Source organism: Cucurbita pepo, chromosome LG04 (genome assembly GCF_002806865.2).
Source record: "Cucurbita pepo subsp. pepo cultivar mu-cu-16 chromosome LG04, ASM280686v2, whole genome shotgun sequence".
Classification (NCBI taxonomy): Eukaryota; Viridiplantae; Streptophyta; class Magnoliopsida; order Cucurbitales; family Cucurbitaceae; genus Cucurbita; species Cucurbita pepo.
The window spans coordinates 9750557-9778086 of record NC_036641.1 but is presented as its reverse complement, the minus strand read 5'-3'; the positions used below and the strand labels follow the sequence as shown (position 1 = coordinate 9778086).

Below are 27530 nucleotides of genomic sequence, written 5' to 3'. Positions count from 1 at the left end.
AACTTGCAAGAACAAACCTTGAAATTTCAACCCAAATATTTTTTTTTTCCCGAATTAAATTCGTTAATCCTTTGTATGATTAAAAAGATCCGTTTAGAAATAATTTATTTATTTTGTCTTATAGTTCTTAATAGTTATTTGTGGAAATAATAATGTTTATATGTAGATGTAAATTCAGTTATGGTACATGAAAATTAGTCACGTTGTCGGCAATACATAATTACATATATATATAAAAAAGGAAAGGAAGGCGACAAGGGGTAAAATAAGATCCTGCATAAATGGAAACCCACAATGAAGAGTATTGGAGCACACATAAACCTGCTCCCCAGCTCAAAACACCACTTTACAAAATGCCCCCTACTTTTTCCTTCTTTTCTAAATAATGCCCTCACACGTGTCCACATATCAACCCACCACGTCTCCCTAAATCCACTCCCCCTCCCAGCGCACGTGTACCTCTGCTGGAATCTAAGCCTAACCCACCGTTTGGCTCTCATCTTATTTCAGAACGTCCCTCCCACGCGCCTTCCAGTTTTGTTTTTTTATTTTATTTTATTGTTATTAAATTCCTACATATATATATAAATAAGTTGGATAAATTAAATAAGTGGGGGAAAATATCTTTGTAAAATGTAACGGCGTTGGCCAATAGGGTTTAAACACGTGGGCCCACTTCTGTTTCTCTCTCTCCTTTTCCAAAAATATCACATACTGCCACGTTACCTGCCCCCCTCCTCCCCTCTGGCTACAGTACGCGCGTCCATTATTTATTTACAGTGCTCCCTCATCTTTCCAAAAATTCTCCTCCGTCCGCAGCTGCTTCTCTAAAAAGCTTATGGGATGGACGCCAACAACGAGTCTGCGAACGACATTGTCGCCCCTTTTGTTCTGAAGACTTATCAGATGGTCAACGATCCCCTTACCGACACTTTCATTACTTGGGGCTCTGCCAATAACAGCTTCCTCGTCCTCGACCCTCTCCATTTCTCTCACACTCTCTTGCCTGCTTATTTTAAGCATAATAACTTCTCCAGCTTCGTCCGACAGCTCAATACATACGTATGTCATTTCCGATTTCCTTATTTGATTCTCTTTTTTTTTTTTTTTTTTTTTTTTTTTTTTTTTTTTTTTTTTTTTTTTTTTTTTTTTTTTTTTTTTTTATTNTTTTTTTTTTTGCTGTTTTTTGATTGTGGGTTTTGTTTTGAGTAGGGATTTCGGAAGGTAGATCCCGATAGATGGGAATTTGCAAACCAGTGGTTTCTGCGAGACCAATTCCATTTACTCAGAAACATTGTCAGGAGAAAACAGAGTACGAATTCGAGCCTGAGAGAGATGGGGGACGAGGAATTGGTGACTGAGATTGCCAGGCTTAGAAAAGAACAGAAGGTTTTGGAAGAGGAGCTTGAAGGCATGAAAAAACGTCTCGAAACTACAGAGAAACGACCGCAACAAATGATGGCGTTTCTTCATAAAGTGGCGGAAGATCCTGAAATTCTGCCTCGGATGATGCTTCAGAAGGATCGACCCGGCCCTCATATTGGGGATAAGAAACGCCGATTGATGATTTCGTCTTCTTCCTCATCGCCATCCACCACAACGGTGACGACCACGTCCTTGGAGGCAGAGGAAATCGAGGAAGAGGGCAGCTGGCGGCCGAATTTTTCGTCGCCGGAGGTGTCGGGACCGGCGGGATTCTGTAATCACGTGCAGCGTTGGAATTTGGCGGAAGCGGAGGCGGGTGGAATGGATATAAGTAGAAGCAGAGGCGGCGGAGAGATGAAGAATTCGACGGAAATGATGGGAACCGTGGAGGAGAGTAATCCAGCACCGCCTTATCCGTTTTCTCTGTTCGGGTGTGGGTTTTAGTTAATTACTCCCATTTGATTCTCATCATTTCCTTCCTTCCTTCCTTCCTCGCATTTTATCATCTTTATTTTGTTTTCTTTTATTAATAATTCCTTCCACTTTCATTTCTTCTTTGAATTCTCCCTATACTATACATATATGAAAGAATCAAGAATCATGGCTCTTGTATTTCCCCATCATTTATCATCTTCGCATCCAAACCTGGTACTGCTACACTAATTCTTCCAGAGATATATAATTATTTCAAACAAATAATAATAATAATAATAATGTGTCACTGCCATACAAAAAGACAAATAAGGGTCTATTCTGTTAATGTCCTCATGTCTCAGTTTTTTTTTTTTTTTTTCCTCTTGTTTTCTTGTTCATGGTTGTTTCATAAGTCAAAATAAATATGTTTTTAATTTTGTTTTTTTTTTCTTAATAGAAAAAAAGAACAATAATGCAGTTAGAAATTAAGTTTTGGATAAAAAGAAGGTTGAATTCCATTTTTATTATTTAATTTTATTTTAAAAGAAAAGGAAATTTAGGTGTTTTAGGTAAATTAGTCAAAATTCAATGATTGCAATATCAACAAAATATTTCTCACCCTATCGTATTGCGTAAATTAAATGCAATTCCACACACCCACTTCTAAGCCCCACTTCATTCTATCCTTAAATGTAGTGGGCCACCACTACCCTACCTGAGATGGCACATTTTATTTTTACTGACTCAAATGTTTATTCATCTCAAAATTGCCCATATTTTTTTAGCAACAAAAAAAAAAAAAATATATATATATATATATATATATGGGAAGTGCCAAGTGGGACTGGGAGAACGGTCAAATGAATAGAAATTTGGGTCCCACGGTACACGAGTGCCCACGTGGAAGCTTAGACTACGTGTTGGGATTTGAATGGGCAGCAATATGGTGCTCCTCTGTCTCATCATGCTAACCAATAAGGCCCCACCACGTGTCCTTTCTTATCACCCAATAAAAAAGAAAAAAAAAACCATCCCAAATAATGCGGTTCGAACTCCGATGGCCCAACTTGCAATTTTCACAATTACTTCTATACATTTTTATATATATAAATAATTAATAATTACCCATTGTATTATTTGTGTGGTTCTTTTTAAGCAATGCATCGAATCCAATACGTACCGTACAAACCATTTTTATTTTCCTCCTTTAATTAAGCCCTAAATTTTTTGAACACATGGTTGATATAATGACATGTGTTCTAATATAAAAAAAAAAAAAAAAAAAAAATTCACGTTTTCCACGTATATCCTACTGTTTTAATTATAAATAACCTCAAAACTTTATATTATAAAAATGTCAAATATGCGAAATGTTTATTTGTGACACATGGACGAATGAATTTGAAAAGTTTAAGGTAGACAAGAAATTACTAGGAGATGCTTCTATATTGTTCCTTAGATTCATAATGATTATATCTATTGGAAAATAATGGACCACTAACCTTAAAATTCTCTCCAACCAACGCCACTATGTCACATCTATCCTATACTTCCAGTGCTACTATTGTCACGAATGAGTGGTATCAATATCAGTATCAATCAACTAACTAATAAAATAAATTAAATTTGTCAATGAAATCAATCAACGAGATAGACAGACTAAGCGTAATTCAATAATCAATATATTCACAATTAACAGGTAATTTTTTAAAAAAAATAACTTTGTGCGTTGACAGTGTATACTAAAATTAAAATTATAAGACCATTTTACCAAATAATCAAACTTAATCAAATTGGTTAAGAACAAAGTTAAAATAAAACTCAAATTCAAATGGCTAGGCCCAAAGATAACAAAGCCCAAGCCCAATAGTTGGGCTCAAAAGCCATTATAGCCCAAACTCACATCGCATGCTCGTGGAAAAACTTCTATAAATGGATAGTTAAAAAGATATTTGTAAGTATAGTCGTCAGTCTCACAGTTTTAAAACGCACGATCTTAAAAATTACAAGTTTGCCTAAAAATTACAAGTTTGCCACGGGAAGACCTATATATCAGAACTTCATTTCCAAGCCAATGCATAACTGATCCTAACCGTTTGTTTGTTGTTCCCAAGTTGTAAATCAGTTATCTTTCCCGCCCCCTTTTACGTTCCTTTGAATGGACGAGTATTGGAAAGAATTGGAAGGCAAAAGAGTGCACGATCCTCTGACCCAAAAACATGGCGACCCTGTTCCACAAATTTGGGTTGAAGGCCCTCTCATAGTAGGCGCAGGACCATCAGGGCTAGCCACCGCTGCATGTCTTAAGCAAAAAGGCATTCAATCTTTGATCCTCGAAAGAGCACAATGCATAGCTTCCTTGTGGCAGTTCAAAACCTACGACCGTCTGCGCTTGCATCTCCCAAAGCAATTTTGTGAGCTACCACTCATGCCTTTCCCCTCTCATTTCCCAACTTACCCAACAAACCAACAATTCTTGGCCTATTTGAGAGGCTATGCCAATTACTTTGAGTTGAACCCTGTGTTCAACACCACCGTGACAAGCGCGGAGTGGGACGAGCGGTGTCGGTTTTGGAGGGTCAAGGCTGTTGGTGGAGGGAAATTGGTTAAAGAGACGGTTATTGAGTATTTTTGCAAATGGTTGATTGTGGCTACCGGTGAAAATGCTGAACAAATTGTTCCTCAAATTGAAGGGTTGGGGGAATTTGAGGGCCCCGTTATTCATACTAGCTCTTACAAAACAGGTGGAGCGTTTGGCGGGAAGAAAGTTTTGGTCATTGGATGTGGGAATTCCGGTATGGAAGTTTGTCTCGATCTCTGTGACTTCAACGCTTTCCCTCATCTCGTGGCTCGCAATTCAGTAAGCAAACGTCCAAGTACAAAGTGTTAGGAATCACGACTCTCCATAATGGTCGAAATATGTTGAAACAAATGAATGAACTAGGAAAAAGTTGCTTCAATTATTTGTTTCAACATATTTCGATCGTGGGTCATTTATAACATCAAATAAATGGGTTCGTGTATTGCTTTTCATTACGGTCATTGGGAAAACTTTTTGACATTTTGTTATTGTTGTTGTTCTTGCAGGTGCACATTCTACCCCATGAGATGCTGGGAAGATCAACTTTTGGATTGTCCATGAGCTTGCTCAGATGGCTTCCCTTGCGTTTAGTGGATCAAATTCTTCTTATTCTTTCACGTTTTATACTCGGAGATACTGCCAGGTTGGGGCTGAGCCGCCCAAAACTTGGCCCTCTGCAGCTCAAGAATCTGTCTGGGAAGACGCCTGTTTTAGATGTTGGGACCTTTGCAAAAATCAAAACCGGCAAAATTAAGGTTTGTATTGGTTTGGTTTGTTCATTAATTCTCAATGATTTCTTTTAAATGTATTGATGTGGTTTTTATTTGGTGTTTAGGTCTGTCCAGGAGTGACCAGACTTAGCCGCCGTGCCGCCGAGTTCGTCGACGGCAGTGTCGAAAACTTTGATGCCGTCATATTGGCCACTGGTTACAAAAGTAACGTGCCCTCCTGGCTAAAGGTGCATATCCTCTTTAAAGTTCAGTACTTTATTCATGATTCTCTACGCTATTGTCCACTTTGAGTATAAACTCTCGTAGCTTTACTTTAGACTTCTTCGAAATGTCTCATGGCAATGTCGTAGATGTATTATTTACTTATGAACTCATGATCATTCTCTAAATTAATCAACGTGGAACTCTCTTCCAACCATCCTCAACAAATATACTCTTGAAATTCAAAGATTTGAGTGTTAAATCTCGGGATTCGGGAGAAAGATTAAGAAGATGCATAATTAGAAACTAAAAAAAGGGTATGCCATATTTGCAGGAAAGCAATATGTTTAGTGAGAAAGATGGGATGCCAAGGAAGGAAATTTCAAATGGATGGAAAGGAGAATGTGGATTATATGCGGTTGGGTTCACAAAGAGAGGGCTGCTTGGGGTTTCAATGGATGCCACAAGAATATCAGAAGATATTGAGCTTTTCTGGAAAGCTGATCAATCACAAATCCAAACCCACCGTTAAAGGAACCCCTTTCGAGCTTACAAACACTCAAGTTCTACACTTTCGTTCTTGCTTTTGCCACAAATTGTACCGTTGTACCACAAAAAATCTAAATAAGACAATATCTGCTATGAGTGGGTTTGACTATTGCATGAATTCTTTGAACCTCGGTTTAAAAATATCTGAATGATGGCTCAAATCATCATATATTTCGTTGTATGGGACCATACACATGACATTAATGAAGGTTTGGGAGACGTTTAGAATTTTGAAGAAATTGGAAGCGAGTGTAGAAGAACCCCATAAATGAGCATAATACTCAAACTCATAATTGGCGATTGAATGGAATGATAGAGAGGTTTATGAATATGAAGTAAGGTATATATTGAGGGACCAGATGAAAGCAACCATATAATAAAAAGGGTATCACAAAGAAAGAGGGAAGAAGGGAGAAATGAAGCTACAAAAACGTCCCTTCAAGATTAGGTTTGAAAATGTTAAATGTTGTACCCCTTTCTTCACCCTTATCACTTCCCATTTCCCCGTCCTTATCATTAGCTCGGACCACTGTTCATTTTCACGAGCGTTTACACACTCTCCCACCATCCCCACAAACCTCATCCACTTTAATCAACCAGGGAATGAGATTCAAACTCTTCATGGATTGTTCTCACAATGGTGACTAATTTTGATCACTTCAATGGTTGAAAATCAATACCTTCAAATGAAGGGAGATGAGAGTAGAGAGTTGGGTGTAGAGATGGTGACGTGATGAGAGTAGAGAGTTGGGTGTGGAGATGGTGACGTGAGATCCCACGTCGGTACGTCCGTTCTTGGGAGGGGAACAAAACATTTCTTATAAGGGTTTGTAAATCTCTCTCTAACATACGCGTGCTAAAATAGACAATATTTGTTAGCGGTGGAATTTGGTTGTTCCAAATGGTATCCGAGCTAGACACCAGGCGGTGTGCAAGCGAGGATGCTGGTCTCCAAAGGAGTGGATTGTGAGATTCCACGTCGGTTGCAGAGAAGAACAAAACATTTCTTATAAAGGTTTGGAAACCTCTCCTCTCCTACTAGTTTTAAAATTGCGAGACTGACAAAGTAACAAATAAAAACGCATAATATCTGTTAGGGGTGGGTCCCATGCTACTGACACATAGGAATGTGTGATTGGATTTGAGAAGATTTGGTGGGCTTTATTCCGACCGAATGGAGATGATGAGAACACAAATAGAATCTTTAAGAGAGAGAATGAGAGAGAGAGAGAGAGAGAGAGAGAATGAGAGAGAGAATGAACATGAAGGGATGAAAGGGTTTGCAGAAATGGGTGGCCTACTAATAATTGTATTTGGTCCATAAAACATCCCATATTACCACATTTCTAAGTTAAAAAGATGGAAGCAAGCAAGGCAGTTGGGAGAAAGGGACCATATTTCACGTGAGAAGATTACATGACATGGCGCAGCCCCATGCAGCAGCCCTTTCCCTCAGCACCATGCTCTTTAACTTCCATTTTGGACCATTCCATATCGTTGTTCCTGCCTCTCCTCTACGCCTTTTAATTCCCAACTCGCCCTTTTCCTCTCTTTCTATATTTTATTTAAGTTTTGTGAGGCTTGTTATTGGTATTCTATATCTTTCACCAGTAGGCCATTCGCCATAAGTTAAGGGACGCTATGTTTAACCACTATGGTGTCATTACTTTCACGCCCACACACCATTCAATTCTATTCCCCCAAACCCAATAATATCATATTGTACGGATTGGCACCATAATTTGTATTCCTACGCACACATCCGAACACATGTGAAGTGGGGTTTACATCTTTGACCTTTTAATCTTGACGTTACAAACAAAACTAATGGAGCAATACGAGTGCTTTCTTTGCCTTACTTCACTTAGTACTATCTCCATTTGTATAGCATTTCATTGCTATTCTCACTGCCTTCCTTTCCCTTAAGCTCGCCTACCAATAACGATATTGTTTATTTTTTTGCTTTTCTTTACGTGCTTCCTCTCAAAGTTTTAAGACACGTCTTAAAATCTTTGAGGGGAAACTTGAAAGGGAAACTCCAAAAAAAGACAATATTTGCTAACAGTAGACTAAGGGTATTGGAAAGGATTGTGAGATCTCACATCGATTGGAGAAAGGAATAAGTGTCAGCGATGATGCTGGGCCCCGATGGGGGTGATTGTGAGATCCTGAGGAGAACGAAGCATCATATATAAGAGTGTGGAAATCTCTCCTTAGCAGATCGTTTTAAAAGTTTTGAGGGGAAGCCCCCCAAAAAAAAAAATGTCGAAAGAGGACAATATCTACTAGCTGGGGTCTTAGAGTGTTGCACTCCCATTTAAACTCTTCTTTTAATCCTCAATTTCTTCCATTGTTATTTAATTATCTAATTTTTCGATAATCCATTCAACTCTTTGTTTTGCTCCAAATTTAAAAAAATAAATGGACATGTACGTGAGTATAGTCATTTCACTATCAAACTTTTTCCACCCTACCTCATTTGGTTGGTAACTTGTACCTCAATCCCAATAACGTGTGATCCTGCTTTCATTGTGAATCAAGTGTCACTGAAACGTTGTAATAAAGAAGAGGTGGACATACCAGGTTGAATAATATCCAATAGTTATTAAAAGACAGTCAGATTAACGAGTGATCGTGCTTTCATTGTGGATCAAGTGTCACTGAAACGTTGTAATAAAGAAGAGGTGGACATACCAGGTTAAATAGTATCCAATAGTTATTAAAAGACAGCCAGATTAAATACTTTTTCAATCATAATTCACTTTTTTAAACACTAAAAGTTTGGATTTCGAACATACATTTCAAAGAAAGAAAGAAAGAAAGGGAAAGGGAAGGATGGAGGTGGGTTTATGTAGTATTGATATATGTGGGTGTTAATAGGCATAGCTTTATATGAAGAGGGTGAAAAGGGCAAGACATGCATGCAGGCGTGTGAGAAATAAGAAGACCACAAATCCTTCATATGCACCACAGGCTGATGACACTCACTCTTCAAACTCACACTAACTTGATTACCAAATAAAGGGCTGGGCCAAGAACATTGGAGCTGTGAATAGATCGCAAATTACACCAAAACCCCAAGCCCAATAGTAATCCTTGATGCTCTTGAAATGATTCATCATAGATTTGGTCCATCCAGCTCTTCCTAAATTCCCCCAACGAATCCCTTTTTAAATGCTTTTCTTCCTACAAACACAAACACCCTTTTGGATCTCCTTCTTACTCTCATCGGATTCCACCATCCTTTTGGTCAAATTTTGATTATTATTTCCATCAAAAAAAAAAAAAAGAAAAAAAAGAAAAAAAAAAGGGATTGTTCATTATGATTCGGATAACCAAAACCCAAATACTTGATTACCAAACACTTTTTTAAAAAAAGAAAACCATTGTGTAAGACATTAGTGACTTAGAATCCAAGGCTTATACCCTTAATTTGGGTAGTTTCTTAGAAAAAGAAACGCAAATTAGCATCCATTTCAACATCCGGATTAGGCGCCGACAGCCACCTTGATTTCCACAAAACCCCAAAAAAGTAATCGTCTTTTCTACTCATTTGAAGCAAAAACGAGAGTCAAACTCAAAAACGATTATTCCTTCATAGACATTCAAATCAAACTACGTTACACACACAACTCTATCATTAAATTTATGAACTCAGATGAATTATAATAAACACTGAATCAAAATTCCAAATGATACCCATCAAAATATGGTCTACCAGAAATCCGAGGACCAAAATTCAAATTTTGTTCTGTTGAGAAGACGAGGAGTTAGAACAGAATTCAGCGAACATGTCCATGAAGAATGTGTCCACAATTTCGAGGTATGTTGGACAAGTGAGGCGAGAGTAGTAATGAAGGATCTCTTCAATATCCAAACTATGATGCACATTTCTCGCGTCTAATTTTTCCAACTCTTTGATTTTCTTGGCAACCAAACACACTCTCCTTTCATCGTACTCGTACAACCTAGTACTCCTCTTTGACCTCGATTCCCTGTTTTCTTGGGATTTCCTTTGATGGGTCGCTCCAATTTTGATGCTCTGTTCATTTTTTTCAACTCTGTCCATCTGGGTCTTGTCGATCGTCTTCGAGAAATGAACTGCATTGTTGCCATTACTCTTCGTAAAGCTTCCATTTTGGACCTCGTCTTTAGCCATTTCGGGGCCGGCGGTGAAGGGCGGCGGCGGCGGCGCCTTGGGTAGGCGATGGTAGGTGTTGGAGAAGAAAGATTTGAAGTTACATAAGGTTTTTTTGAAGAATTTTTTGGTGGTGGAAATGGAGGGTAGTAGGAACATTGAGGGGGGTTTTGTTTTGGTGAGTGAGCGATCGAGTTGAATTGTGTTATGTGGACAGAGGAAGAAGAAGAAGGAGGAGGAGAAGACAATAAATATAAGAGGGGATTTGGAGTTGGTCATTATGATCCCTCGTTGAAGATTTCTTCACAGAGTAAAGAAAGCCAGAGGAGCCCACCGCCATGGATCACTGTTTTCTTCTCTATTTTAATTTCATTAATACTCTAATATAATATTGTCCACCTTAAGTATAACTTTGACGACCTTATTTGTTTTGTTTCTTCCAATATTTTTTTTTTGTTTCTTCTCAAGATTTTGTATCAATAAAAATGTATTATTTACTTATAAACTCATACCTATAATTTCTCTTTAGTTAGTTAAGGTGGAGTCCATGGCCCAGTAATTTTCAATATCTAACACTTAAATTATATATTGATATCATATTTTTACACAAATTATGTTTTTTTTGTTTTTTGTTTTGGTTGAACGTTAGATATTGATTGTGTTGTGTTGTTTGGTCTTTTGTTCTCCAATTTCAAGAAATTGATAAAGGGAAGATTTGATCCAAAGGGAATGTTTGTGTTTCTCTAAAGCTGTCCCTGGTTGGTGCATTTAGCCTTTTTAGGAGGAACATAGGAGCGGGTAGTTGTCCCTTAAAAATCACTTCTTTTCTCTCTAAATTTTACTCTCTATTTAATTTAATTTTAACAAAAATCAATGTAAGAATCACCATAAGCTCCGTAATTTCAATAAAATCAAGATTATAAGAACATTTATTTTAAAAGAACATGTTTTAAAGGATGGAAATTAAAATTGTAACAAATTTATATTTAGAACAAAACGGATAAATTTAAGGGTATTTATTGTAATAAAAAAAAATGAATGGACATTGAAACATTATCCATATAATTAGTACGTGTGTGTAATTATAAGGTTAAGTTGTAATGTGGTTTGTTATGATAATTTGATATGATGCATCCAAAATGGGAGATTATGAGTTGAAATTTAGAATTTGAATAATTATTCCTAATAAAGTAGGAAAGCTAAGTTATTACTTTTCAATGGCTTTGTTTGTGTGTTCATTTGGCATTTGGGACAACAAAGCAATTCCGCTAATCACGCCATCAAAATTCAACATTTTCCTTACTCATTTACTCTTAAAAGGTTCTTCTTTATTTTTATTAATTAATTAATCAATGAGGTTAATCCCAACCTTTAATTTAATTCTCAATTATAAGGTTGAGTTAAGATACCGTAAGAGTATCAATGAGGATGCAACAAATCTCTTTTTCTATCCCTTTTTTAAAGAGTGTTTTGTTCCAAAATAGAAGAAAATAAGTAGAATGTAAGCCGAAGAGAGTATTTAAAACATAATATACTGATCAAAACTATATGATTTTTATTGACTTAGAATTTCGTGGCAAATGACTCATTATATGTAAGACTCTCAACATCAGTACATCAATACTCACACCTAAGGACCGAGCCCAATGGTTCACAATTTTCTTAATACCTAAGAGATCAACCTTGTCTTAACGTAATATATTTATAGGTGCAATTAATCAATTCTTTACTAAACCAACTATGGCGTATGTGTGCATCAATCTTGATAATCCGTGCGTCATTATGAATTAGTTGACAACTCCCTAGTGGAGCCAGGTTTATACAAATATAATATCTCATGAAAACAATACATTAAGAGGAGTGACCCTAAGTCTAAACTAACTATAATACCTATGTGTGCCAATCATGAGAGACAAGGTGACATTAAAGGTTAGTTAATAGCCTCCTAGTGAGACTAAGCCCATCCCAACACAATGCCTCGTGTAAAGATTCATAACTTAGCATCTCCACACTTGGACATAAGACGTAACCCTATACATGACTTATACATAATAACTTGTACATATATAGAAAACATTTAACACTAGAGACCACATGAGTTAGTGATGAGCATGCTAACATAAAGGTACTCGTAATGTTTGTAACAACCATATTGAAATTTGTCCACCTGGGTTACTTAATAACCTGTTGTTTTTGGATCGTGAGGGAGTTTAGTCAAGTCAGGCCTCTTTACAATCCTTAGACGTAAATTAACAAAACATTGAACTTAAAAGTTTCTAAATAGAATTAGGATTTAATTGACAAATAATTCAAAATCAAATAGCTTTATCAAATAAACAGGAGACATCAAATCAAGCTTTTATCTACTTATATATTAAACAAATCAAATCAACAATGTTCTGAATCTGTTCTTATCCATTAGCCTAAACTATGTAGGCTTCAGAACTCACATCTAATTTCAAGTCAAACACACGGATTATCACTATTTTTATAAAATAGTTTGATGTGAAACTAGGTTTGTCTTTAGCGTTGTTCTTTAGTATTCTGAAACCAAAGATCCCCCACGGATCTCTATTGAAATGGTTTATTATTATTAGCATTGCATGAAACATAATGAATGGTTGTTGTGAAGAACAAAACAAGATTGGACACTGTTTTCAATATGCTGATGTTCTTTCTTCATTCTTGAATTTCAAGTGAGGAGAAAACAAGAAATGGAAATTATACACAAGGGGAAGAAAGGGGTTGATTAAATAAGCAATAGAAGTTCTTATAAGAACAAAAGGAGAACGAAGGGATTAGAGTTTTCATGTTCATATCAGGATCCCCAGTCGGAAAACAGAGCCTCCCAAATCTCTGTGAAAACCTCAAGAATGACATTATGGTGATGGTGGGAGTTCAAGGAGAGAAAACACTGCAACAGCTGCTCAAGATCCTTACCAGAAAAAATCTGTTTCTCAACAATCATTTCCAACATCGAGCATCTAAAATCGTTATATGGGTCGCTCGATTTCTTCACCACTGCAAAGCTATCTTTCACTTTCTCCGTCAATGGTAACACCCCCATTTCAGAGCTTCGGCTACGACCTCCTCTTCTCCGCCGAGACTTATACCGTCTGTGGGATGTTGAGGAATCAGAAGAGCGCGATTTCGAAGAAAAAATGGTGTCCGTTTCGTCGTCTTCGTCCTCGTCCTCGCAGCTGTACCACCACGTACCGCCGAAGTTTGACTCCAGAGACAACGAACTGAACTGGCAAAACGGACTCTCCTTCTTCCTCTGTTTCCTCTGCTTCTTCTTTTTCTTCTTATTCGTCGTCGAAATTTTCTCATGGGTCACATTCTCCGGGAAGGGCGAAATCGGAGACGCCAGAGGGCAGGTCCGGCCGCCAGGAACTGCAGATGGGAAAGGAGCAAAAGAGAACCGGCGGGAAATTTTGCGTTGGGGGAGAAGCAAATGGCGAGAGGAAGCAACGGTTTGGGCAGGTTCCGACGGAACGAAGACGGGTTTGTGGATGATATCGGAGAGATAACGGGAACGGCAAGAGACGAAAGAGGATTGGAAGATGCGAGAGAGACGGAGCTTGAAGCGGGTCTCCATTGGAGAGAGAAGAAGAAGAAAGAGGAAAATTGCAGAGTGTGAAGAAGAAGTGAGAAATGCATGAGAAACCAAAAGTGGGAATGCTTATTATTTAAGCCAACTCCACCTGTGACTCAATTTAAAAACTTTCTCAAAATTTCGAGATACAAAAGGATTCAATATAAAAATATGAAACTATGTCTGTCTTTTCAACGTTGAATTGAATCTTAGTCTAAAGCTAAAAATGTATGTTCTAAAGTTTATGTTAAATGTAGTGCAAAAGGGTAATGAGAAGGATTAAAATAATTTTCAAATTGAAAATGGTGCCATTTGCGAGTACTAATTTTGAGGTACCCAAAAAAGAAAACTTTTAGAAGGATAAAAACAGGAAGATTGAGACAAGGAACACCAACACAACAAACATGGAAACCTCAGATTTGTTTCAAGTTTTCAGAATGGAAAGTGTAAAAACACACAGTTTTTGAACTCATTTTCTCATTTCTTACAACTTTTGTCCCGTATCATTGTCTCCTTGTTTTGTTGAAATCAAGACCAGAGACTTTTAGCTTAATTTTGGTTGACCCCAAAAACAAGACATCGAAAACCATGCATGTTTTAATCATTTTCTAAAGGTTCCAAGAAAATGCATACAAAATAACTCAACATTTATAGATCATAAGCTTGCATACCAAACACATACAATACAAAATTCAGGTCATTTGGGATGAATTTTGAATGTAATGATGGGAGAATGTTGATGCAAGTTTATGGCATAATAACGGAGAAAATCCACAAAAAATCTCAAGTTTTAAGCTCAGCAAGTACAGTAAGAGAGTGTGAGAAAGATTGTAATGAAGAAAGGTTTATGGCATAATAATGGAGAAGCTGAAAATGATGGAAGAGGTCGTAAGGCAATTGGAAGGTCCAATGCACATTGGGAATGGTAAAGGAAAGGGTTTAGAGAGAGAAGTATCTAAAAATGAAAGAAGGTTCCAAGGAGATAAAACACACGAACCACTGCATAGTTTAGCCTATTTTTGTTTCAAGTTTTGGATCATTGGTAGTATTGACTATTGAGTTGATCAATCATGCGCCCAATATTTCAAATTCCATTTTGGATTTGAATTTCCCCCATCTCCCTCGCTACTTTCTCAAAATATATATATAGATAGACATGTCTCTTTCTTTTATGTCTCATTTGGTATATTCAAATGATTAGAGAGGGGCGGGCACGGGAATATGAAGTGTGCAAGTAGAAAACAAGGGAATGGAACAAGATTTGTGTAGTGAATTACGAGGTTGCCCTTGAAACAACGGTTGACTGGGGGATAGGGAGTGGGTAAAATGGGAAATTGGGATGGAAACCGAGACAAGTAGAAGTAGAAGAGGTTATATTATCACATGGAGTTTATGGAAAAGCAGAGGGTTGACTAGTAATACTTAAATGACTAATCATTTTTTGTTTTGTTTTTTTATTATTTGAACACTGCCAGCCACCCGTGAGTATATCATGGACTTGGCTTCTCACCTACTATTATGCAGGTGGGCTTCATTTTCACTTCTAATTGTGTCCTTACCCTAGGAGAGAAAGAAGTAAAAGAAAAGCGTACCCTTATTCCTGATACCACCAAGAACATCCCTCCAAATGTAATCTCTTCTGAGATCTCATCCACATCAATCTGTTCACTGAAACAGAGATGAAAAATTTAGGTGAAAAGAAAGAACAAGTTAGTGTAGCCCAATAAAATGGAGCAAATCAAGGTGTACTAGTCAATCCCTTCCATTGCATTTTCAGCAGTAAAATCCAATATGGATTATGTATTATATAGAACATGCAAGGAAACCATTTCAACGTTCTTCACTGTTCTACTTTCTGAGTGCCACGTGAAACAACGGCCACAGTTGAATTATATGTACAACGGCAAGGATACAACTTCTAATTTGATGAAAATCCATTACCGTTTTCACATCAGCTGTACATTATCAATATACTGATAGACGTCTAAAGCGACTTCAGAGATCCAATTTGCTGCTGTGCCGAAGAAGAGTTCCCAAAACCAGAGATCCACTGCTAGGACTGAGGAGAAGATTAGCAGTGCCAAGGTCTGATAACGGTTCAATGGCCAACCCGAGACATCAGCCAGAGACTTGAGAAATGGGAGAGAACTGCTGGATACTTTTCGCTTTGCAATAGACCATGCTGTTATCCACTTTACACGACTAGGAATGAGGTCGAAATCCTCTCGCAATCGCCTCCCCAAGTCGGGCATGTGACCGCCACCGTATAGTATGGCAATTTTGTTGTGGCCCTTGTCCATGGCATCTCTAAGTGCTTCTGTTGCTGCTTTGTTCCTCTCGCCGATTATAACAGAACTCTCCTCCACCTCGGCAGTTACTTGTGTAAACCTTCACAAACAATGGATTATATTAGATCCAAAAACAGCCGAACTAAGACTCGCCCAAACAAGCAATAACTAATTTAGATTCAAAATAACCTCCAGATTCCACATTCAGAAATAGAAATGAAGTTTTGGAATGAATAATTACTGATACCAAACTAATAAGGGAACAGACGTTGTATAGAACTCCAAACATACTTACTCAGATGTTAGACGCTTAGCTAGAAAAACCTTCATTGCAGCACCCAAGTCGAGACTTGACAATGCTTCAAATTCTGGAAATTCTGATGCTTGACTTCCTCCATCTGCACAAACGCTTCCAATGATAAGCATTCCAACAAGTGGCATAGGAAGCACACGAGACGCCCGAAGAAGCTTTGATTTCCAAGGTTCAAGATCTTTGGATCCTGCAGTAGGCTGAACCAAAGCTTTGGTGGATCGTATAGTCATGTCTCTAGCAAATGTAAAGAAGCTTTCACCTTTTTCAGTCTGCAACATGACAGCATCAAATTCAGTGTCAAAATATCATTATATAAGACCAAGCTTTAGGTGTCAAAAACAACTGCGAATGTTGTTAATTTCTAAAAGATGAGGAATTAGGCCATCTTAGAGTTGAAAAAGGAACACGCTCTAAAGTTGAATGGTCATAGATCACTCTAGAAGGCATAAGTTTAAAGAAACAATTTCAACAGAAAAGAAACTAATGGGTTCATTAAGTGGTCAACAATAAATTCTTATCAGATGCTATGATTCAACAATCTCTGCACATTGTAGCATACATTGCAGCCTTGAGGATGGTTATGTCTAGACATGTTTTGCTCCATCTATGGTGTAAGAAGGTAGAGAGGGAATAACCTGAAGTATGGTGAAGGTTTCATAGTCTAGATCTGCATGGTACCAATTCGAAGCCTGGTAATCAAGACAATCTAATTGAAAGTCAAGTGTAAGAACACGAGCCATCTGCCGTTGAATACAGCCCAGAAGATTAAATCCTCGTGATCGTGAACTTTGTAGCTTTTTCATGGCAGTTGGATTTCTTCTGTTTTCTAAGCTCTCCCTACTAGCCACCATCTCATACAGTATACAATCGTAAGACTCGAGTTCTTTCTGGAGGGCCTCAAAATAGCTATGCAAAATGGATGGCAACATATTTAGTCAATCAAAAAGCCTGGTTGAAGTGAGGCAACTAATAAGCAAAATTAGAGTTAGCAATACTTTAAAAGGTAGTGATTCTCGAAACCTTTATCACGAAATAAAAGTATTGCTTTGATAGGGGAAAGTACCTTCTAGAAAAGAACAAAAATTAGGACAAAATCACCATTAAAATGCTAGAAAATATTCTTCATTGATTCAAAAGGAGAAAGTAACTGCTATTTTCCCATGCTAATTTATCTTATCCCTTTATTTTTCATTGCACATATATAACATTTTCTACTAAATTGCAGTTCTTTTCCTTTTTTCCTAACGTAACAGTTTCTTAGTTTGTTTTTTATCCATTGTTGCGACCTAAACATATGCTAGGTCACAATTTCCTCTCGAGATCAAAATAACTCGCGTTCATGACAACACTAATGACTAATGAGTAAGACACTACCGTTCAAAGTAAAATCAAATTGCATAATCATATCTCCTACACACAAAGTTACAGAAGAATTTACAGGTAGACAAAGAAGAAAATACAAAAGATGATCAAATTGACAAAATGAGAGAATACAACGAGTACACATACTCTTTGTCTGCAATATGAATTGTTGACACCAAATCAACCTGAAAAAGAGTAGAAGCCACAAATTAAAAGAAACCCCATGTAAGAAATACAAATACCTAAACGAAACAAATAGAATTCGAGCCTAAACCTGAAGAAATGGCTGCAGAATAGACCATGGAAACTTCTTTCTGTAAGTAACAACAGCAGTCTGAAGCTCAGTACTGCTTCCATCCCGTTTGAACCTCATGAAATCCGCAATTGAATTATTCTGCAAAAACAGCTCGGCCGTGCCATCGTCGCGTAATTGATTGGAAGGTGAAGAAGAACCAAGAATTTGGCACCGAAATAACCTAACACGTTTGGGGAATCTAAAGCTTCGCTTGGAAGATTGGGAGAAGGACCCAAAATTGGTGGAGATGGAAGAAGATGGCGAATCAGTTTTGGAAATGGAAGGAAATGAGGTGGGCGAGAGAAGTAAGAGTGAGGTAGAGACCATATCCTCTCTCGACAGAGCAACCAAAGCGCGCGAGAGAAAAGAGAGTGGCAATGCAGAGCCCCAAATCTGATAATATCAACCATTCGACAAATGAAATCAATAAATTACTCTCCTCGCGACCCTTTTTTTTTTTTTTTTTTTTAAACAAAACTTATTTAACAAATAAAAACTTAAAATATATTTTTGGTGATTTTAATTTTAAAAAATTAACACTTTAAATTTTTTATTTTAATTTTCATGTTATTCCATTGACAATCACATTTTTTTATATTCTAATTTAAACTATAGAAAAATTAAATTTAAATCTAGTTAATTTATTTTACCACGGAAATAATAACAATAATATTATATTTCGAAAGTTATTGTTATGAATTTTACATAGACAAAACTACTATTAGAGTAGTGTTTTCTTTTTTAATAAAAGTTAGAAGAAATATTGGTACAATAGTAACATGGAACGTGACGATGTAATAAAACAACGTGGCGATGACTCTCGTCTAATCTAAAGGAATGACATTTTAATACAATTTTTTTTTTTAAATTCATGTATTTTTAGCATAATAACAACAACAATAATTTTTACACGTTTCTTTTTCTGCAATAATTGATGTTTGATATATATTTTTTATTTGGGACAAAATTTTTAGGACTTTTGAGAAGCACGGGACCCTCACAAACTAAGCCAACTTCTGACTTGCACGCAATGGGTGAACACAAGATTTGAAAGATTTGCTCGTCTGACTAATGTAATATTAGAGATATTTTATCCATACTATTTGCATTTACAGTAAGTTAGTCTTATAAACATTAATTTAAAAATTGTATTTAATATATCTATAAACTTTTAATTTTATATTTAATTGAATAATAAATTTTATATAATATCGGTTAATTTTGGAAGTTTTTAAGAATTCTAATTCTAATTTTATTTTATTTAAACATTGTAACTCATATGTTTTACGTCTCTTGATTTGGGATGTGATATTATATTTTATTATAAAAAATCATCGGCCACTACTTAGAGACAAGATCCAGAAGCATGATACGTAGAAGGCTCCATCACCCTTCCTCAGCGACTAATCTCCATCTGGCTGGAACTGCCGACCATGGGAGGGGACCCACCACGCCACGTGTCATATTTGTCGTACAAGGATTAGGTTGCTTATCGTGTGGTCATCACAGTCCTTTCTTCTCCGATCACCTAGAACGTTACCGCCCGTTTCTTATTTTGTTTCTTCTATATAAGTTTTCCAAAAAAATCTCGAACAACGTTACCCTTTCCCCAGAAAAATCGGAGCCATCCTGTTTCATGAATTTGCACTTTTTCTTCAGCTCCATCCTCCATTAATGACTACACTCACGAAGCTTTACGTATACCCACAAAGCTTCGATGGCCCAAGTACTAGAGATGGGCACTTGATCGGAGCTCTTGGACGGGGAGTCCACCGGTTTGGCGTTGGAGTGTCGACGAGCCGTAGTGGATTAAGGTTGAGGAAGTGTAGATCCTTCAGAGGCGAGGATGGTGGGGATTATGAGAAGGAGGATCGTAAAGGGAGGAGTCGTGGAGATTCGAGGTTAAAAAAGGTGTCAACGAAGAAGGAAATTCAGTTTTGGAAATTTTTGAGGTCTGGTGTTTTGGGTAAGGTTAATTTGCTTTTGGGGTCGGATTTTGAACGGGGGAAGCTTATGGCTAATATGGAGGCTTTGTTTTCTTCGGTGAGTATTGCTGTATGCTGCTCAACTTTTTCTGAATTTGATGTATTTCATGAGTCATATTGAGTTGTTTAGAACGAATTTGAGGTCCTTTTTTTTTGCTAATCCCCTGGCGTTTGTTTCTTTATCATCAGCTGGCTTGTTTGGCAAATGTGCCTGTAGTTGTAGCTTTTATAACACTTGATGTTTCATCATCAACTGGAAATTTTCACTTACATGTATACTCATGGGCCCCTGTGAGACACCACATCGGTGGTAGGAGTGGATTGTGAGATCCCACGTCGGTTGGAGGGGGTGGATTGTGAGATGAGATCCAACGCCACGTTGGTTGGAGGGGTGGATTGTGAGATACCACATCAATTGGAGAGAGGATGATGCTGGGCTCTGAAGGGGTGGATTGTAAGATCTCATGTCGGTTGGAGAGGGGAACAAATCATTTTTTTTTACAAGAGTGTGAAAACCTCTACCTAGTAGACTCGTTTTAAAAACCTTGAGGAGAAGCTCGAAATGGAAAGTCCAAAGAAGATAATATCTCCCGTACACTCTAGAGGACAAGAAGGACCAGAGTGGTTTGATCTTAATTTGGAGACTGTAGCAGCATCGCTAACTGTAGCTCCTTTATTTTCTTAACAGGCTGCAGTCCAAATTGGAAGATATATCGTTACAATGATGAGCACTGGTGTTGTACTTGCTGTTGGGTTTCAATTATCAGGTAACCCACATTTGTTTAATTGTAAAACGTCTCATAAAAATCATCAATGTTAATATGAATTCTGTTTCTTGAAAATTTTGAAGGTGGTGACAGTCATATGAACACACTGATTTGGTATAGTTGGCTCGGGGGGGTTATTATTGGAACCATGATTGGTGCTAACATGGTATTAGAGGAGCACTGCAGAGCTGGTCCACGCAACGTTGTTATAACTGGAAGGTAAGTAAACACTCCTGGCAAAGAATGTAGTTCATTATTGGCTCAGAAATGATTCTGCTGGTCTTTGTTTTAATGCAGTAGATGGTGGTAGGATCACTTACTTCGCCTAGTTTTCATTGTTTACTTGTATGATCTTCTTCTATTTGTACATGACGGCACATGGATGGTTCACTATGCAGCACAAGAGGATTGGGGAAAGCACTAGCCAGAGAGTTTCTTCTCTCAGGAGACCACGTAGTTGTGGCTTCTCGCAGGTGGTCTTCAGAACTTCTGTTACTTGTATCTCAATGTTTTTACAACTTACTCACATCCCATTTCCTTGCACGATGATTTTTGTAAGACAGCCCTGAGTCTGTTCAAGAGACTATTAGAGAGCTGGAGGAGAACTTAAAAGGTCTAATGGTCAGAAGTGGTTCTTCCAATACAAGCCTGACACATGCTAAAGTTGTTGGCACAACATGCAATGTTTGCGACCCTGAAGATGTTCATAATTTGGCGAAGTTTGCTTTAAATGAACTTGGTTCCATTGACATTTGGGTGAGTCATGAACTTACAGATTGGATTTTCAGATACTATGTTGCTTTAAATGAACTTGGTTTCTGGCTTCGTCATGCCAGAAACCACGCTAATTTTCTTGAAATTTCTTACAATGATGTTTAGATTTTATGTAAGATCCCACATCCCTTGGAGAGTGGAACGAAGCACTTCTTATAAGAGTGTGGAAACCTCTCCCTAATAGACGCGTTTTAAAACCGTGTGGCTGACGGCGATATGTAACGGGCCAAAGCGGATAATATTTGCTAGCGGTGATGGGCTTAGATTATCTTTGAAGCTTTTCAATGTTGAGAAAAAATAGATGTTGAATTTTTTTAGTGTGACAAATTATGGACAGATAAACAACGCGGGCACGAACAAAGGCTTTAGACCCTTGCTGCAGTTCACAGATGAAGATATTACTCAGGTAAAGTTATATTGGTAATTCTGGATTTTCATTCCTCTACTTCTCTCGAGTCTTGATGAATCTGAACATAATCTTCTCCAATAGATATCAGCTCTATACCGAAACTAGGCTCTCGCCTTGTGTATGAATGGAACGGTTTACATTCACTGTAACGACCCAGATCCATTGCTAGTGTCCTCTTTGGGCTTTCCCTTTCGGGCTTCCAGCCCAAAGAGGACAATATTTGCTAGCGGTGGATTTGGGTCCTTACAAATGGTATCAGAGCCAGACACCGGACGATGTGTCAGCCTTCTCGCTGTTCCCCGAAGCGGGTAGACACGAGGCGGTGTGCCAGTAAGGACGCTGGGCCCCAAAGGGGGTGGATTTGGGGGCGGTCCCACATCGATTGGAGGAAGGAAAGAGTGCAAGCGAGGACGCTGGGCCCTGAAGGGGGGGTGGATTGTGATGTCCCACATTGGTTGGTTCGGTTGGAGAACAAACCACCATTTATAAGTGTGTGGAAACCTTCCCTAGCAGACGCGTTTTAAAGGCTTGAGGGGAAACCCGAAAGGGAAAGCCCAAAGAGGACAATATCTAATACTTACATTCACACTCAACTGAAGTCATGTCCTTTTTACATTCACCCTCAACTGAAGTCCTGTCCTTTTTTTATTTATAGACGGTTATGATGCCTATGAAAATTTGATGTCTTGACGTGTAAGTTGATTTAAGTTCATACACTGGTTATTTTGTAGATTCTCTCAACAAACCTCGTTGGTTCCCTTCTTTGTACTCGAGAAGCCATGCGTGTAATGAGAAATCAGGCTAAAGGAGGACACATTTTTAACATGGATGGTGCCGGCTCTGGAGGTTCAAGTACTCCTTTGACGGCTGTGTAAGTTCATTGCATACTCGTCAAACCAGTCGTGTTCTTGTGTCTATGAAATCATTGGTCGTTTTTGGTGTTTACGCCATTTAGTTTACTGAACGTCGTGTAGGTATGGATCGACAAAATGTGGTCTTAGACAGCTTCAATCATCTCTTTTGAAAGAATGCAAGCGGTCCAATGTAGGAGTACATACTGCATCACCTGGCATGGTTTTGACAGATCTCCTTCTTAGGTGAATCAAGTTTCTTCTTATATGCATAGATAAATTACATCAACGTTTTCAATCTTGCCCTCTTCCAATAAATTTCTGAGCTTGTGTAATACTTGGTTCATATACATTTTTCTGCCTTGCATACAGTGGTTCAACTGTGAGAAACAAACAGATGTTCAATATCATTTGCGAGCTTCCTGAAACGGTGGCTAGAACATTAGTTCCTCGAATGCGGGTTGTAAAAGGAACAGGGAAAGCCATCAACTACTTGACTCCTCCAAGAATCTTATTAGCTCTGGTCACGGCTTGGCTGCGACGAGGTCGGTGGTTTGACGATAAGGGGAAGGCTCTTTATGCAGCGGAGGCAGACAGAATCCGAAACTGGGCCGAAAATCGCACCCGTTTCTCCTTCACTGATGCAATGGAGATGTACACAGAGAACACCTGGGTGTCTGTGTTCTCCCTTTCGGTGGTTTGTGCCTTCATAATTCTCTCTACCACAAGCACCACTCTTCCCGGAACTTGATTATCTCCCCAATTACATTATACTAAGAAAAACCAACCCTCACATCCAATAGCAAATGTATTGACTGCCTAACCGCAAAGCTCTGAAGATGGCCTCACGAAGCCTATTTATTTGTGTAGTTGAATGGACTGATCTGTATTGAAATATAGCGTGTAAAAAGTTTACAAGAATTTGAGTAAAGTTTGTGGCTTTTCTAACAGCCCTCAGCTTTTATTTTTCACTCTGTGTGCGCTGCTGGACTGTGTCAAGTCAAATGTTTTGCTCTGTTTTGCTCTGTTCTGTTCTGTTTGCCATCCACATCCCGCAGTAATATCTATTTTTACCAAATCTGACCTGGCGTTGGCCACCTGCCAGCCTCCAAGCCATCCCTTTGGACCCAAGCCCATCTCTTCAGACGAACAAACCATTTCTATGGAAATCCGGGAATGTCGTCCACGTGTACAGATGTCAATGACATATTATCGAATAGGGAACCTATTCCAAATTTCGCCTTCCGACATGTCGAGGTGGTTGAACGATGTTTAATACAATTTCCTGTATTACTAATAAAATTTATCTCTATCACAGACACTTCACATGCATTGTGTATAATTAATGCACGAATTTATATGCTTCAGAAATTATTAGTTAATATTTCCAAAATTGAGGGTAGTTTAGTCATTTCATACAATACAATTATTCGATGAAAAAAAAAAAAGGAAAAGAAAAAAGTGTAGGGTTTAGGCAGGCACATGCATATTTAATTACATAAAATAATATTAAATTATCCTTGATCACCTTTCCAATTTTAATTATGATCAAGAGAATAAAATAAAAAATAAAAAATAAAAAAAGCAGTTGTATTGATAATGATTTTAATTTGCCACTATTTCTCAAGATTTTCAAAATTAAAATCCTAATTTGTAAAAATTAAAGGAAAAGTATTAAAAAAGTTAAGAGTCCGAGAATTGACTGAGGTATTAAAAAGTCAATGGTTGACAGCTGGACAGAACCCAAATTCGACCAATTACGATATCCCAGTTGCGGACTGGAGTTCCGTTGGGAAATAAATAAAGAATTAATAATCCAATGAGAAAGGAAAGGAGAATTAAGCGGAGAAACTGGCGGCATTATTATTATTATTATTTTTTAATTTTTTATATTTTTGTGTTGACGTCGACAGCTCACACATTGCAGATTATGTGCAATAGCAATTATACATCATGTATTGGTAATTTGTTTGGTATACTGCAAATTCCGCCATTGTTATCTTCTTCTACTTCCAGTTGCAGAGCAGGGATTTTCAATCTTCTTGAATAGAGTGTTTTTCCTTATATAACCAAGACCCATTTCATTGTTTTCGATTTCTGCTTCTCTCTGGGACTGAAATTTTGGGCGAAAATGTCGTCTCCTGCTCCCATCTCGCCGCCGGGGACTAACTCGACCTCACCCCCACCACCGACCACGGATGCACCACCTCCAGCATCTCCATCTCTCTCACCACCTCCTCCTGCTTCATCGCCGCCGCCTCCGAACAGTACCACTCCATCTCCGCCTACTTCTTCTCCTTCCCCGCCGGACGTGCCTTCGAGCTCTCCCCCGCCGCCGCCTACCGACTCGACAGCGCCACCGCAACTTCCGAGTCCGACGCCGCCATCCAATTCTAGTACACCTGTGAATCCTGGAGGGAATCAGGCTCCACCGTCGGAAACGGCGCCGTCTCCCTCAACATCGTCGGGAGTTTCGGCGGGACTTGTGTCTGGGGTTGCCGTTGGAGTGGTGGTGGTGGTTGTAGCGTTGATTGCTATGTGTTTTTATCTAAGAAAGAAGAGGAGACGCGACGAGGAGGCGTACTACCGGCCACCGCATCCGCCTGCGCCACCGGCGGCGTTTAAAGGTGAGAACCCTCAACCCACACAAATTTCTCAACTAATCCCTAAATTAATTGTCGAATTTGACATCAAGTTTTATGAAACAAATGAATTTCAGACGGCCCATACGGTCCCCAACAGCACCATTGGCAATCACATCCGCCGCCGCCAGGGGATCATATCGCGGGGGCAGTACCAAAGCCGTCTCCTCCGCCAGCATCACGGCCACCGCCGTCACCCCCGATTATAAACAGTAGCGGAGGGTCTGGATCTAATTATTCAGGGTCTGAAAATTCGTTGGCTCCAGCTCCATCTTCTGTTCCCTTGGGGTTCTCACAGAGCAGTTTCACTTACGAAGAATTAGCAATGGCGACAGATGGGTTTTCAGAAGCCAATCTCCTCGGACAAGGTGGGTTTGGTTATGTGCATAAAGGAGTTCTTCCTAACGGAAAGGAAGTGGCAGTGAAACAACTTAAAGCTGGAAGCGGACAAGGGGAGCGTGAATTCCAAGCAGAAGTTGAAATCATCAGCCGAGTTCATCATAGGCATCTTGTTTCTTTGGTCGGATATTGCATCACTGGCTCCCAAAGATTGCTGGTTTATGAATTCGTTCCCAACAACACATTGGAGTTTCACTTGCACGGTCTGTAATAAACCTCAATCCAATCCACCCTTTTGCTATCACTTCATGATCTTGACGCTCTTAACTTTCAGGGAAAGGACGACCTACCATGGATTGGCCAACCAGGCTCAAAATCGCTTTGGGATCTGCCAAGGGATTGGCCTACCTTCATGAGGACTGTAAGTATATATAGTGTTCGTGACCAGATCTCTTCTGGGTTTCTTCAATTTTCACGTTTTGAAGCCTTATCATTTACTTCTGATGCAATGCTCAGGTAATCCTAAGATCATTCATCGTGACATCAAAGCAGCAAACATACTTTTGGATCTCAAATTCGAAGCAAAGGTAATAATGGGAGCTTTCTAAATTCTTGAATTTGAATCTATAAAGAGACTCAAATGGGGTTGTTCCTGATATCTTTTTCCAGGTTGCAGATTTTGGGCTTGCCAAGTTGTCTTCTGATGTTAATACCCATGTTTCAACTCGAGTCATGGGAACTTTCGGGTATGTTAATACCCTTTGGAACCATTTCTTGACAAATTCATATTTCTGAACTCATGAATTTGATATCATGCTATGCCAGGTATCTTGCTCCTGAATACGCTTCAAGTGGGAAACTAACTGAGAAATCAGATGTGTTCTCCTATGGAGTAATGCTTCTGGAGTTGATTACTGGACGCAGACCTGTTGATCCAACTCAATCATTCATGGACGATGGATTGCTCGATTGGGTAAGCCCATTACCGAATTCTGTTCAAATTCAGCATCTCTGCAAACCCAATTCAGACGTTGAAAAACTAAATCAACCCATCTTGTCAATTTCAGGCAAGGCCATTACTACTTCGGGCAACAGAAAATGGAAACTACGACGGTTTGGTAGATCCAAAGCTGCGAGATAACCACGACCACAACGAGATGGCGCGCATGGTTGCTTGCGCTGCGGCCTGTGTGCGTCATTCGGCGAGGCGTCGACCACGGATGAGTCAAGTGGTTCATGCTCTTGAAGGAGAAGCCTCGCTTTCTGATCTGAACGAAGGAATCCGACCTGGACATAGCACTGTGTACAGTTCTTATGGAAGCTCCGACTACGACACGGCTCAGTACAACGAGGATCTGAAGAAGTTTAGGAAGATGGCGTTGGCGAGCCAGGAGTACGGCAGCGAGTACAGCGAGCCGACAAGCGAGTATGGGCTGTACCCATCTGGGTCGAGTGGCGATGGGCAAACAACGAGGGAAATGGAGACGAGAACGATGAAGAAAGAAAGTGGATGATTGATTTAGTGGAAGCTCGTGATGATGGTGAAGCAAAGATGCTTCATTTCTGTAATGTGTACAAACTACAACACTTTTTTCTGTGTTTGTTTTGGATTATAGGGATATTCTTTCATCTGTAGTGTGGTTCGTAAAATGGAAGAGCGTTCGGATCAAAGATTGGATTATATTTTGTCCACAGAAAACAAGTTATGAGATGGACTTCGATTCTTTTATTTGTTGTTTGGGCGATTGTATAGCCAATAGCAATTAGTAACCATATGGATCATTTAGTGCACTGATATTTGCAGCTCCAGTAGCTGGAATCCACCAGCTTCTTGTGTCATCGTCAAAGAACACAAAAATGTTGCACCCAAT

At 38.8% G+C, this 27530-nt stretch overlaps 6 protein-coding genes across 7 annotated transcripts; 4 read left to right on the top strand and 2 right to left on the bottom strand.

Moving 5' to 3' along the window:
• The first annotated feature begins 608 nt into the window (after nucleotides 1-608).
• LOC111793227 (heat stress transcription factor C-1-like) lies at nucleotides 609-2026 on the top strand. The gene is made up of 2 exons (XM_023675010.1): nucleotides 609-1062; nucleotides 1213-2026. The coding sequence occupies exons 1-2, from the start codon at nucleotides 844-846 to the stop codon at nucleotides 1867-1869; spliced, it is 876 nt and encodes a 291-aa protein (XP_023530778.1). The 5' UTR covers nucleotides 609-843; the 3' UTR covers nucleotides 1870-2026.
• Nucleotides 2027-3944: 1918 nt separating this feature from the next.
• LOC111793225 (indole-3-pyruvate monooxygenase YUCCA6-like) lies at nucleotides 3945-5946 on the top strand. The gene is made up of 4 exons (XM_023675008.1): nucleotides 3945-4699; nucleotides 4927-5175; nucleotides 5256-5378; nucleotides 5687-5946. The coding sequence occupies exons 1-4, from the start codon at nucleotides 3998-4000 to the stop codon at nucleotides 5882-5884; spliced, it is 1272 nt and encodes a 423-aa protein (XP_023530776.1). The 5' UTR covers nucleotides 3945-3997; the 3' UTR covers nucleotides 5885-5946.
• Nucleotides 5947-12691: 6745 nt separating this feature from the next.
• LOC111793405 (transcription repressor OFP8-like) lies at nucleotides 12692-14771 on the bottom strand. Its single transcript, XM_023675259.1, has one exon. It carries the CDS (start codon nucleotides 13635-13637, stop codon nucleotides 12858-12860), a length of 780 nt encoding a protein of 259 aa, XP_023531027.1. The 5' UTR covers nucleotides 13638-14771; the 3' UTR covers nucleotides 12692-12857.
• A 219-nt stretch (nucleotides 14772-14990) lies between these two features.
• On the bottom strand, nucleotides 14991-18284 carry LOC111793404. Of its 2 annotated transcripts, XM_023675258.1 has the most exons (6): nucleotides 17872-18284; nucleotides 17745-17782; nucleotides 16871-17141; nucleotides 16218-16504; nucleotides 15576-16022; nucleotides 14991-15302 (listed from the first exon to the last, which is right to left on the bottom strand). In XM_023675258.1, the coding sequence occupies exons 1-5, from the start codon at nucleotides 18217-18219 to the stop codon at nucleotides 15581-15583; spliced, it is 1386 nt and encodes a 461-aa protein (XP_023531026.1). In that variant the 5' UTR covers nucleotides 18220-18284; the 3' UTR covers nucleotides 14991-15302; nucleotides 15576-15580. The 2 variants fall into 2 exon arrangements, with proteins under 2 accessions (XP_023531026.1, XP_023531025.1); XM_023675257.1 differs by lacking the exon at nucleotides 14991-15302 and having other exon boundaries at nucleotides 15364-16022.
• Nucleotides 18285-19566: 1282 nt separating this feature from the next.
• Nucleotides 19567-23649, top strand: LOC111792293 (probable chlorophyll(ide) b reductase NYC1, chloroplastic). Its single transcript, XM_023673666.1, has 9 exons — nucleotides 19567-19935; nucleotides 20566-20644; nucleotides 20728-20863; nucleotides 21043-21117; nucleotides 21208-21400; nucleotides 21756-21824; nucleotides 22559-22698; nucleotides 22802-22924; nucleotides 23051-23649. The coding sequence occupies exons 1-9, from the start codon at nucleotides 19567-19569 to the stop codon at nucleotides 23427-23429; spliced, it is 1563 nt and encodes a 520-aa protein (XP_023529434.1). The 3' UTR covers nucleotides 23430-23649.
• An 884-nt stretch (nucleotides 23650-24533) lies between these two features.
• LOC111792291 (proline-rich receptor-like protein kinase PERK1) lies at nucleotides 24534-27388 on the top strand. The gene is made up of 7 exons (XM_023673665.1): nucleotides 24534-25305; nucleotides 25398-25922; nucleotides 25994-26080; nucleotides 26176-26246; nucleotides 26329-26405; nucleotides 26485-26632; nucleotides 26727-27388. The coding sequence occupies exons 1-7, from the start codon at nucleotides 24810-24812 to the stop codon at nucleotides 27171-27173; spliced, it is 1851 nt and encodes a 616-aa protein (XP_023529433.1). The 5' UTR covers nucleotides 24534-24809; the 3' UTR covers nucleotides 27174-27388.
• The last annotated feature ends 142 nt before the right edge of the window (nucleotides 27389-27530 follow it).

Excerpts from the sequence above, each read along its gene's own strand:
- LOC111793227 (XM_023675010.1), top strand. The coding sequence starts at position 844 with ATGGACGCCAACAACGAGTCTGCGAACGACATTGTCGCCCCTTTTGTT. Across the intron at positions 1,063-1,212 it reads TCCGACAGCTCAATACATAC|GGATTTCGGAAGGTAGATCC; the intron begins GTATGTCATTTC and ends TGTTTTGAGTAG.
- LOC111793225 (XM_023675008.1), top strand. The coding sequence starts at position 3,998 with ATGGACGAGTATTGGAAAGAATTGGAAGGCAAAAGAGTGCACGATCCT. Across the intron at positions 4,700-4,926 it reads ATCTCGTGGCTCGCAATTCA|GTGCACATTCTACCCCATGA; the intron begins GTAAGCAAACGT and ends TTGTTCTTGCAG. Across the intron at positions 5,379-5,686 it reads ACGTGCCCTCCTGGCTAAAG|GAAAGCAATATGTTTAGTGA; the intron begins GTGCATATCCTC and ends CCATATTTGCAG.
- LOC111793405 (XM_023675259.1), bottom strand. The coding sequence starts at position 13,637 with ATGGAGACCCGCTTCAAGCTCCGTCTCTCTCGCATCTTCCAATCCTCT.
- LOC111793404 (XM_023675258.1), bottom strand. The coding sequence starts at position 18,219 with ATGGTCTCTACCTCACTCTTACTTCTCTCGCCCACCTCATTTCCTTCC. Across the intron at positions 17,142-17,744 it reads ATTCATATTGCAGACAAAGA|CTATTTTGAGGCCCTCCAGA; the intron begins GTATGTGTACTC and ends CATTTTGCATAG. Across the intron at positions 16,023-16,217 it reads GCTAAGCGTCTAACATCTGA|GTTTACACAAGTAACTGCCG; the intron begins GTAAGTATGTTT and ends TTGTTTGTGAAG.
- LOC111792293 (XM_023673666.1), top strand. The coding sequence starts at position 19,567 with ATGACTACACTCACGAAGCTTTACGTATACCCACAAAGCTTCGATGGC. Across the intron at positions 19,936-20,565 it reads TGGAGGCTTTGTTTTCTTCG|GCTGCAGTCCAAATTGGAAG; the intron begins GTGAGTATTGCT and ends TTTTCTTAACAG. Across the intron at positions 20,864-21,042 it reads AACGTTGTTATAACTGGAAG|CACAAGAGGATTGGGGAAAG; the intron begins GTAAGTAAACAC and ends TTCACTATGCAG.
- LOC111792291 (XM_023673665.1), top strand. The coding sequence starts at position 24,810 with ATGTCGTCTCCTGCTCCCATCTCGCCGCCGGGGACTAACTCGACCTCA. Across the intron at positions 26,081-26,175 it reads GGCCTACCTTCATGAGGACT|GTAATCCTAAGATCATTCAT; the intron begins GTAAGTATATAT and ends TGCAATGCTCAG. Across the intron at positions 26,247-26,328 it reads ATCTCAAATTCGAAGCAAAG|GTTGCAGATTTTGGGCTTGC; the intron begins GTAATAATGGGA and ends ATCTTTTTCCAG.